The 11,497-nt window shown below is 39.4% G+C and overlaps 1 protein-coding gene across 1 annotated transcript; it reads left to right on the forward strand.

The window, feature by feature from the left end:
• Positions 1 to 8,324: 8,324 nt before the first annotated feature.
• On the forward strand, positions 8,325 to 11,114 carry LOC117788687. Its single transcript, XM_034627521.1, has 3 exons — positions 8,325 to 8,674; positions 9,474 to 10,106; positions 10,510 to 11,114. Exons 1-3 carry the CDS (start codon positions 8,512 to 8,514, stop codon positions 11,052 to 11,054), a joined length of 1,341 nt encoding a protein of 446 aa, XP_034483412.1. The 5' UTR covers positions 8,325 to 8,511; the 3' UTR covers positions 11,055 to 11,114.
• The last annotated feature ends 383 nt before the right edge of the window (positions 11,115 to 11,497 follow it).

Consider the following 11,497-nt stretch of genomic DNA (forward strand, 5'->3'; position numbering starts at 1 on the left):
CTTTTTAGATTCGGTTTACTTTTTCAACTACATACTTTATCCAAAATCTAATCTTTAAATGGCAAAAAATATTTTCTTCTAATTAAAAACTATTTTTAAGGGTATTTACTCGTCGTTACCCATAAAGTGGTTCTTTTCTCTAGATTTGATACGAACTGGGATAGCATTGGACGCGGAGCGAAGGGCTCTGGGCTTTAACATTCTATTTTAATTAAAATTTAAGTTGCCAAAAAAAAAAAAAAGAAATGCATCCAAGATGAGAAAAGAAAATCTGTTGTGATTTATGAGGCCAGCATCGATGCACCAGCAGCAGTGATGTCTAATCGAAGCCCATGGAATTGGGTGCTACAAATATGAAATGGAAATTAAATTAAAAATGTAAAGTTGATATCTATGCCTATATTTTGGGGTTTGCCAGAAATTCAAATATTTACATGCTCTCGTGGACTGACAGATATTTTCATATTTATCTAAGCTAACCAAGGAATTTCCAAATGAAAAAAAATGAACACCTTAGGGGATTTGTTTAATTTTATATCGATTGAAATAACTATTTTGAAAAACTCAGATAAATACCGAAAATACATGCACATAAAGAAAGTGTAACAACAATGGTGGAAAATTTATTACAAACCAATCTAAAGGTCTTAATTATAGATATCTGGCTAATATTTTGTTCAAATACTCGTATTTACTAAATTTTTCCAAGTCAGCTTCAAGAATTTTATTCAGAAGAAATAACCAAACTTAAGTTGCTTTCTTCTGAACTGATCCCTACTCATCTCTTTGCTTGTCTTCCGTACTTCTGGCCGTCTCTTCTCTTCTGTCTTGTACTCTTAATTGTTTTTAGCTTCGTTTTGATGTTGGCTAAAATCAAGACACAAAAAAACATAACCTCAGCAACGCATAAATAAATCTGTCAAGTGTTGCGCATAAATATCTCGGCAACATGTTGTTCAGTTTTTAGTTGTTGCCTCAGGATGTTGTTGTTGTTGTTGTTGTTATTGTTGTTGCCTAAGTTGTTGCTGTTGCTTTAATTAAATGCTGCAATCAAGTGCGTAGCGCGATATTTCCAATGAAAAATTACAAAACAACAACAAGAACAACGAAAAAAGTGGCAACAGACAACAACAAAGACACATACAACTAGTGACAGTGGTGGGGAAAAAGAAGTGAGGGATGGAACGAGCAGGGAGATGGGCTGAAAGGGGCGCGGCATGTTGAGGAGTGCTCACCATTTGGCCGCGGGCTCCGCCTCATGTTTGTGCATTGAGAAAATTGTGTCCGTTGCACATTTGTTGACTTTGCCACTTGCCACATTCCCCCCACGTTGCCCCTCTCTTGCGATTCATGCGGACCCTCGTCAAAAGTGCCGTTTGCAGTTGCGACCGCATCGCAAGTGGCCAAACCCCCCTTCCCCTTGCCCCCCCTTAGGCTCCCTCTCCCCTTTTTCATCCCGCTGCCCCACAGTTCGTGCAACAAACCGATTGTCCCTCAATAGTTGCTGCTGTTGCCCTAACGAACGGCCCCAGTGAATTAAATTCATAATTAATGCGTTGCATGCACGCACACATGCACACACACACACACACACACACACACACACACGCACACTTATACTGGCATACGTAGCACGGACACGTAGCAGCTACCGTTGCCTCTTTGTTGCCTGACACGTTTATTAAAACTGATTTTTTACATGCATGCGAAGAGCCTCGACTACAGGGTACATCAGCTATGAGGAACCTGTTGAATATATAAAATTATATCAGATATCCTTTAACTATACCTATAGTATATCTCTGTGATGAACCCAATATATATACCCAATAATTAATGTTGCCTATTCGTACCAGAGTACTATCGATAGTAAAGATAAGTAATATTCAGCTATTCTAGGACGATCGCTGACATAATCGAAAATTTATTAAATTAAAACAAATAATAAATATTATTATTTTAAAAGTCAATCTTTCAAATAATAACACAAAACTGATAATAAACTGAAAAACAGGATCCCAACGCAGGCATTTGTTCTAATGTAATTAAAATTATTTGCAATAAATAAAATAGTTTTACACATTTATATGAATACCTCAAGTTTATCAATTGTTTAATTAGTATATGTTTGAATACTTCTAGTGTTTATGACTGCTTTGTCAATTTTTATTTAATTACATATTTTTCACAACTTTTATTTTGCAACTGAGTCTGCTTAAAACTTTCCTAATGCATTTCAAATTGTTTTTTATGCATTGTTTTTACATCTCCATTAAATTTTCAATTTTCATAGTGCACACACACTTCGTTGTATTAAATTTAATTATTTAGGCATGTTTTTGTTGTGCTTTGCTTTTAGCATATTTTATACCAATTTTTGTTCGTCTCTTTTGCACTGCACATTTTACATTTTTTTTATGCTGCATTTTGATTTGGTGCCAAAAGCAATTTGAATTTATTTCACATTTGTTTCGCTTTTTTTCTCCTTTTAATTTGTTTTGCTTTATGTTTCTTTCCCTCTTCTGTACGCAATTTTGACCGTATGGCAATTACAATAACAAAAGATATACATACAATGTATGTAGATGACATTACGAATGAATTGATATAAAAGACTTACAACAAAATATTGTAATTAAAAGAAAAGTGTAGCGAAATTTTAAAGAAATTGTTTTTTGAATGTTGTAAAAGGATTCCACTCTTTGAATCATAATTTATGTCTATCAATACAATTTGTTATTTTTATTTTTAAAGTTTGCGACTATCAAAATTTCCCGAATACATGTAAGTATTTTGTTAAATGAAGTAAAATGCATAAATTAAATAGAATACTTCAATGTTTTTAATGATATAGTGGCATGTTAATGTTTGAAATATGCTATAAATTTAAAGCAATTAATTGTGGGTATCGTTGTTAAGTTCAACTAGGAAAAAGGTGTGCAATTATTTATTTGCATAGAGAAAGAGCTCGAAACGGAAAAACGGCACGTAAAAATGCATTTAATTATAATTGTTGCATTTCCACTTAGCCGACCATTCCCTCAGGGTATGTTCCCCACCCACTAGCAACAGAATACCCAGCTGAGCTTTTTACTGGTCTATGAAATACCCTGTAATTAACACACAAGAAAAGGAATATGATTGACAAAGGGCAATAGAATCCCTAAGCACTGTTTTTATTTGAGCAATTCAGTTCTGCTTTCAGTGTGAATATTTAAATGAATCGATTAACTCAAGGCATTTGATTAATTGTTTTTCAATATTATAGTTAATCTGATCAACTTTAATCTTTTAAAATATGACTAGAATAACAGAAAGTATTTGAAAAATTTATGAAAAGAAATTAATTATTCAGAACATTTAAATATTTTCATTGGCATTTACTAAGACTGTGTCATTTATTACGTGGTATTTCCAACTCGATCAACGCATTTTAAACGGTTATTTACGACGAACCAGCGTGGAAAATTATAGTAAATATAAATAATAAAACAAAGTGCACAGCAGGCAAATGATAAAGTGTATTAAAATGCACGCAAATGCAGGAGAGCTGCAATTGCCACGCCCCCTTCTCGGCCCCATTTAAATTGCATGGCACGCAACAGGACGCATGAGTCAATAAATTCTTTCTCCCATTCTCTCTCCCCCTCTCTGTCACAAAATCGTGAAAATGAAGAAAATTCACATGAGTGTAGCCTCTTATTATCGCCAACTAATTTATTCAACAGGCTGTCAGCTCATGGAGTTGCCGCCTTTCCGCTAAATCTCATAAATTTAGCTTTGCTGGGCTTTCAGATTGGCCGCAATTTGGAATGACCTTATTTAGGTAATTGTGTGTAGAGCTTTAACCCGCTGGCGATCGAATTACAAGCTCGTAAATATAAATTTTTATTATACAAAGCATTCGAAATGTTTTCAGTTTTTTAGCTCAAGCAAAATTTGTTTACTATTTAAAAAAATGGATATTAAAGTTATTTAATAGTTCATTGAGAGTCCACTTACATAACTTTCGGGAATAAACTAATTTTATTTTGCTCATTTATATATCAAATTTCCGAAGCTTAACTTAACTTCTGTGTTAGGACTCTGAAATGGATCTTGTAGAATGGAATTCAATGTTATTTGGAACAGATATGTTAAATGTTAATTTTTTATTTATTTATTTACACTGAAAACTATTAGAATGCACAATTTTAACTAATGAGAAGAAAGGTTAAAGTATACTTAAGTTGGATATTCCAAGTCCTTAGTTTATCTTCTTCTTTTAAGTCTGCTCTCCTTATTCTTCTCTTTTCAGAACAGAGAAAAGGTTTTTAAAAAAGTGTCAGAAGCATTTAATTGATCGTCAAACGATGCTCATAAAAATGGAGTTCTGTCTCCATTCTCGACAACTTTGCAAAACCGAAAGGTAAACAAACAGATGAAATGTTTTTGGATCTTGAAATGGAGTTGAGCAACAGCAACAGTTGGGACTCCATTTGCAGTTGGCTTCGTTTACCCGCTGTGTGACTGCGGGGTATGCAACAGTAGCCAAAGGCTGCCTCTCTTCCCCCCCATGTCGCATCAACTGCCGCTGATCTTGCCCCAAGCGGCATCTGCATTTCAGTGCGGCATCTCAGCGCATGTCATGTCTCGTATCTTCTGTGCTAATCGTAAATAACTGTCGAAATTTTTTGCTACTGTATGTGATTTGAGGATGAAAAGGAGTTTTGCCAAGTGGCCAACGGATTGGACTGCAGTCCCACCATTATTGTTGCTGTTGTTCTTGTTGTTGTCGCGGTTGCTGTTGCTGGTGTTATCTTTTGACGTTGCCTGAAACTGGGATCTGTGGACTGAGTCTGGCAGTTAAGAAGGCCTCTTTTTATGCGCACCTTAAAAAAGCAGACAACAACAAACGGCAGATACTTAACTTCTCTTTTCTTTTTTTTTTGCACACGGGGCACACTTATTGCCACGCAGCCTAAGAAAAACATACACAAACTCACACACACACACAACCTCACACACACATATATATGTGGGACAGAAACCGGAGTTGAAGCTGCGTCTTTGTATCTGAAGTTGGGGCCAGGCCGAGAGTCGAGTGAAAAACATGTTTGGGTATAATTCTTCTTTTACTTTTGTAGCTTTTTTTTTTGAATACCCTATAACCATAAAATTTACAAAAAAGGGTGTCATAAAGCATGTGAGTTCCACATTTATTAACTTTAGTCTTAATCCATTGAACATTGACAATTATCTCCAGTTAAATACTCGAATTTTGATAACGAATTAATTATTAGCGTTCTTAATGATCTATAGGATATCTGCTACTTTAACATATGTCACAGGCTTATTCGTATTTCTCATCTTCATCAAACTGTCATTTTAAATGTAAAAGTAATCAAAGAAAGTATATTAAAGGGTATCTGCCAGTTCAGCATATTACATCTGGCATATTCTTACTTGTTTTTGTATTATTTTTATTATTATTATTTCTTTTTAGCATTGTCGTGCGTTTTTTAGGCTTTGCTTTCTTTACGTTTTGGACATGTATCTGAAAGATACTTTTTTTTGTCTGAGCGAGCGCGTGTGTGAGTGTGTGTGCTGGTGTGTGTATCGGTGCTTGATGACGCTGACAAAGGTCTGTCCGCCCCAGCATCGAAGAGACTCAGAGACCCCAGCAGCGACCCCAAACCGTGGCCGTACGCGATTTTAATGAAGCACTTAAAAAGCATAAATGAAAATGAAAATAAAAACCCAACAAAGGCAACACACACTGCAGACAGACCCACACCCCAGGCCCGCCACCTATACCCTCACCCCCTCACTCACCCCTAGCCCACGCAATGCCAGTTTCAAGCCCATCTTCAGAACGACAATTGATGTGGAGCCTGACTGCCTGCCTGTCTGTCTGTCCGTCTCTCCGTCCGTCTGTCGGTTTGTCGTACCTCAACCTCAACCTCAGCCTCAGATACATTACGTTCTCTTCTTCACTTTGCATCTCTTCACTTCTCTTCGCTTTTTTCCTCTGGTTCTGCTTCTTATTTTACTGTCCAAGTTTGCCTATGAGCAGAGTGCCAGCCTCAAAATTAATTCTAATCTAGCAAATTACGTTGGCCCTGAACCGAGCAGAGGTCGGGGGAGGTGCTCAGGACCATTTATGCAGTCGTAAAAATTAAAGACACCGCTTCCAGATAAGTGCGTGTGCGTTCACATATCCCACAGATGCCCTAAAATATCCCCAACCAAAAAAAAAGAGCACAAAATAGAAAAAGACAAGGAAAAAACCATAGTAGCCAATAAAACGACAAACATTAAAAACATTAACAACAGCATTAGAAATACAAAAAGGAACGAGAGGGTATCAGTTGGGCCAATGTCATGCCATTGAATAATTGATGAGAAAACTGTGCGTACTTACGATAAGAAATCCATGATCTCTCAATGTGACCCTCGGTCCACAACAATCTAAACCCAATTCATGGCTAAATTATGCCCCCCCACCATAAGCTCACATTAGAACTCTGTATATAAGAAGGCATTTCCCTTTTCTATTGGTCATAAAAACAATCTAAGCTTTGACCCACACAACTCACATACTTTATAGTTATATCTCTATTCAGATTTATCTTCTTAATTGAATCAAAAACTGTAAACTGTCATTACTTTGTCAAATCTTTACCGATTTCCTTGCGGAATATCAAAATTAATTATTATTATTTCCTCTATTTTGACTCTGTAATAAAATTAAGAAATTCAATTTTTTTCCATCACATTCCATTTTGTCCACACCTTCCCCTTGACGCTTTTTCAAAAACTTCAAACTGTTATAATTTTGTCTAATCTTTAACTACTTTGCTAAATATTAATTATCATTATAACTTTTATTAAGTTTTAGTACTTTTATTAAATTATCTAGCTTTTAATTATCAGTATTTAAAAAAGGAAATTTGGTCATGATCACCCTACGTAACAGTGAATCACCCTAATGCATAATGGCTAAACTGTTCAACGATTTCTCGCCTACTTTTGTTGTCGCTGTTGTAGTTGTAGTTGGTGTTGCTGCTGTGTACATACATATTGCGTTGGCAGAACGTTTGCAGTGGGTGCACTCTGCACCAATACAGACACAACGCTGTGCGTGTTGTGTGCAATTGTAGTTGTAGTGGCTGTGAAATGGGTTCATTGCACGTAGCCCCCTAAAACGACCAACTGGCCGACAGATCGAACGAGCGACCAACCGACCGAGCGACCAATCGACCGAACGCCCACAATACCCCACCACCCCATTCGACAGTCCCCACAGTTGTTGTAGTTTTAGACAGCCTGGCCGATTCTCTACTTAGCTTCGTCTGCGGCCTCTGTCTTTGCCTCTGCAGTCGTCGCCGTCGCATCGGTCATCGTGCATTTTACTCTGTTTACGTGCCTGCATTTTGCTCAGCACTCATCGCTGTTTGACGCTGCTCTTTTGTTTCGCATTCGCATTCGCGGAGAGCGGCAGCACGAAATTGCCAATGCTTCTAATGCGGCCCGACTGCTCCAAGCCGACGTCGACGTCGACGCTGACGTTGCCACCTTCTATATGGCGACGACGCTGTGGCAAAAAAACATACACACACAGACACAGAGCCACTCATACAGGCACATGCAAGTGGCCCCAACGTCGACGTCGGTGTTGTTAATCGTTGCCTTTTTTTTGCGGGCTGCCATCATTTGCTTGCCTTGTTTTTTCCTTCTTTCTTCTTTTAGTTCATTCTGCTGTTGTCATTTTCTTTTGCTTTATTTTTTGCAGCTCTGTTTCTGTTTCTTCCATAAGGTTCGTCGCTGCTGCTGCGCTGCTGCGGCCTCTGCTGTTGTTTTGTCTCTTTGGTTTCGTTGCCTTTGTCTGTTATGTTGTGTTCGCTTTGGTTGTCGCCTCGACTTATGTATGTGTGTGTGTATCCCAGTCTCCCCCGCCCTCACCTGCACCGACAAGCACACACACACACACACACACACTGACGTCGCTGCTGCCGAACTGTTGCTGTCGGTGTTTCTTTTTTCATTTTTGCACATTCTGTCTGTTCTCTCTTCTCGCTTGCATTTTGTGTATCTCATCTCGTGTGCGCTTTCGCCGCTTTTGCGCTGCTTTTGCCTCTGCTACATTGCTTTCCAATCTCTCGGCATCGCTGCGCCCCAAAAGCAACAACAACAACCACAGCGACAGCAAACAATCGCCGTCGTCGTCGTCGTCGCTGGCGTCGTCGTCGTTGTCGTTGCCCCGACGTCGTCGTCATCGTTTTCTCTATTTTCCTCAATCGCTTTGCCTTTTCATTTTCAATTCGCATATTTTGCAAACTCTACTTTCAGTTATTCGCCGATAATTGATGTCAAAGGACGCAGTTGTGCTTCGCGTTCGCTGCTGTCGTCGCCGCCGTCGTCGTCGTCGTCGCCACCATCGCCTCCAGTTCCATACCGCAACAGCATCCACATCCACATTTGCATCCACATTCACATCCACAATCGCATCAACATCCACATCCTGTCGCCATGCCCAAGGAGGATCCATTCGTAAATCGTGCACAGCTGTTAAAGGCCATCAAAAAGTATCCAGAGATTTGGGATTCAAACAACAAGCTGCACTTGTGCCGCAGCGTCACTTCGCCCATGTGGAACGAGATCGCCGAACAGTTTGGCGGTCATGTGCCTACAGGTGAGTGCGACTGAGATAGCCATAGCGTCTTTGTGTGTAACAACAACAACAAAAGCAACAGTGTGCAAGCTCAGCCTGTGGTCAATTTGTTATTGTTTTGCATTTTGTTTGTTGCCGCTCTCTGGCTCTCCCTCTTTTTCTCTCTCTCTCTCTCTCTCTCTATCCCCACAAGCAAATGAGAAACACTTTTGGTTTTATGCTCTGCGTGCGTGAGTCTAAAAATAGATGCACTCACGTCGTGTCACAGCTGGTGCAATGCTCAATTTGACTGTAGCTTCATCCAGTGCAGTTTCTTTGAACTTACCTCTTAATACCCTGTACTTTTAGAATTGTTTTCTATTTGAAAATTAAGTAATTGTAATTAATGTATTCCTATTTATAAAGTTTGTTTAATTTAATTATTCTTATTAATTATTATTAATTAATTATTTGTATATTACTAAGCAAATAATTTTTACCAGGGATCGTATATATGATGATGATTATTCATTCATTTACTTTTATTTTCATTTTTTACAAATTTTCTTATTCACCTAGATAGCTTTTTAAAGTTTAATTTTTTTTTTAAATATTAATTGGTAACAGAAATCTAATAATGGCTCCTGAAGATGCTCTTCTGATTTTTTTAAAGTGTTATATTTTCTTCTACTTTCTTATAAAGGATTTCTGCTATAATTAGATTTTTACTTGTCTCTTTTATGAGTGTTTTAGTGTATTTTTAAATGATAATTGAATATTCGAATTCTTTGTTCTTTCTTTCTGAACTTCTGTCTTCCACTGTCTTTCTTCTTTTAAACAGTGAAATTGCAGTCAATTTGGAGCCAAATGAAGTATCATTATCATAACTTGGTGCATCGTCAGATCCTGCACAAGGAGCGCTTCAATACCAAATGGGAACACTTTGAGCCCATGTCCTTTATGTACAACATAACCGTGGCCAAGATTGTGGGCGCCCAATCTAGCGCTGCCAGCTCTGAGACAGCGCCCCCTGCCGGCGAATCGCCGTTGCAAGTGGGAGGATCACCTTCAACGTTGCCGCCACCTCCATTGCCAAGTGCCTCACATGGACGGGGTCGTCCAAGCGGCAGCTTCAGTTGGTTGCAGTCAACTGCCACGACGACGCCTTCAACTCCACCGTCCACGACAGAGTTGCCACATCTGATCGCGCAGCCGCCCGCACATGGAATGAACTATACCGCCTTCACCGGACTCGTGCCTCCGGCTGCTGTCACCGTGGAGGCAACGACCACGCCCCCTCGCAAACTGGGCCGGCCCAGTTCGTTGCACAACAGCATGCGAGGTCGTATCATCGATGCCATTAAGGCGCGCCCCTCTCTGTGGGCGGGACGGCAGCGCAGCGAGAAGGGACAAGGCCAGAGCCGCACCTCCGCTGTGTGGAAGGAGGCGGCCACCGAGATGGGTCTGACGCCAAGTAAGTAATATCAAGACTCTACAACATGGGTCGAATTCTACAAGTGACTTAGGCAACAACATCAGCAATTATTTGTTTTTGCAATTGCTATGAGCAGATTCATAAATTATAGTATTTGTGTTCAGCACCTCGACTCGAAGCAGCGCATTTGCTGTGTTTCTTTTTGTTAGGAGCATCATTTTATTTTAATTTTTAGTAGACACTTTTCGAATAGTCCAACTTCTTTATTAATTACCCGAGCAGCATAGATAGAAAGTCATTCATGGTATATAAAGGGCAGAGTATCTATCTATCCCTATGTATCTCAGACTTGTAATCTCTCCGTTGAAGTTACTAAAGAGAACTCTTTGAGTAGTCTAATACTCCTTTAGTACTCACTCCAGCTCATATATTTTATCTGCAGCTCTTATGCAGACTCGTTGGTCGATCATCAAGCAGCGTTATGTGGACGAGCTGCAGAAGGAGCGACATTCTCAATATGGACAGCAGGGATTTCGCTCCAATTGGGAGCACTTTGAGCGCATGTCCTTCATGCGGGAGATGCTGCTGAGAAAGGTGGACGAGCGGGAGCAGACACGGGAGCACATCCAGGAGATGGTCAGTGAGCAGCAGCAACAGCAGCAGCATCATCATCCACATCCACATCCTCATTCACATTCGCATTCGCATCCTCATCATCATCAACAGCAGCAGACGGGAGCTGGACACGGTCATGCCCAGCATTTGCAACTGTATCGACCTCCAGGGCTGGCGGAGCATGCGCAGGACATGCCAATTGGATTGGTGCAACATCAGCTGCCCCATCATGGCGCCCTACATACGCATCATCATCATCATCCGTTGCACGCAGGTGTTAGGCGACGTGTCAAGCAAGAATCGGATCTTGAATGGGATCCCTTCGAGATGATACTCCATGTGCAGGGAAATGGCGAACCGGCGGCCAACTGAAGCAAGACTGAGACCACTGTGAGAATGCAAAAGCGAATGGGTAGAGAGAGAAAGAGACAGCCTAGGTCTACACTATAAATATACACACATACATATACTTATATATTTATATAACAATATATCGCCAGATGTAAAACTAACTTTATTACAATCCAATTTGTAATTCCAATTTACCACTTTGCTATCGAAATAAACATCACATAAAATGCACTGGCAACTCTTTCACTGGGGATGTTCCAAAATCTATAAGCTCCAACATAAAGGGATGTTTCTTTTGACTGAAAAAAATTTTAATTTAAGCTTAAATTTTTTTTAGGATTCGATTTTAAATGATCGAATATGTAACTCATATTTATTTTAAGCGATTATGTAAATTTTAGGTCATTCTAAAATCGCCTTGTAAACACTTTTCTCCCATTTAAACGTTTCAAAGAATGCGTTTC

This window comes from Drosophila innubila, assembly GCF_004354385.1.
Source record: "Drosophila innubila isolate TH190305 chromosome 3L unlocalized genomic scaffold, UK_Dinn_1.0 0_D_3L, whole genome shotgun sequence".
NCBI classification, from domain to species: Eukaryota; Metazoa; Arthropoda; class Insecta; order Diptera; family Drosophilidae; genus Drosophila; species Drosophila innubila.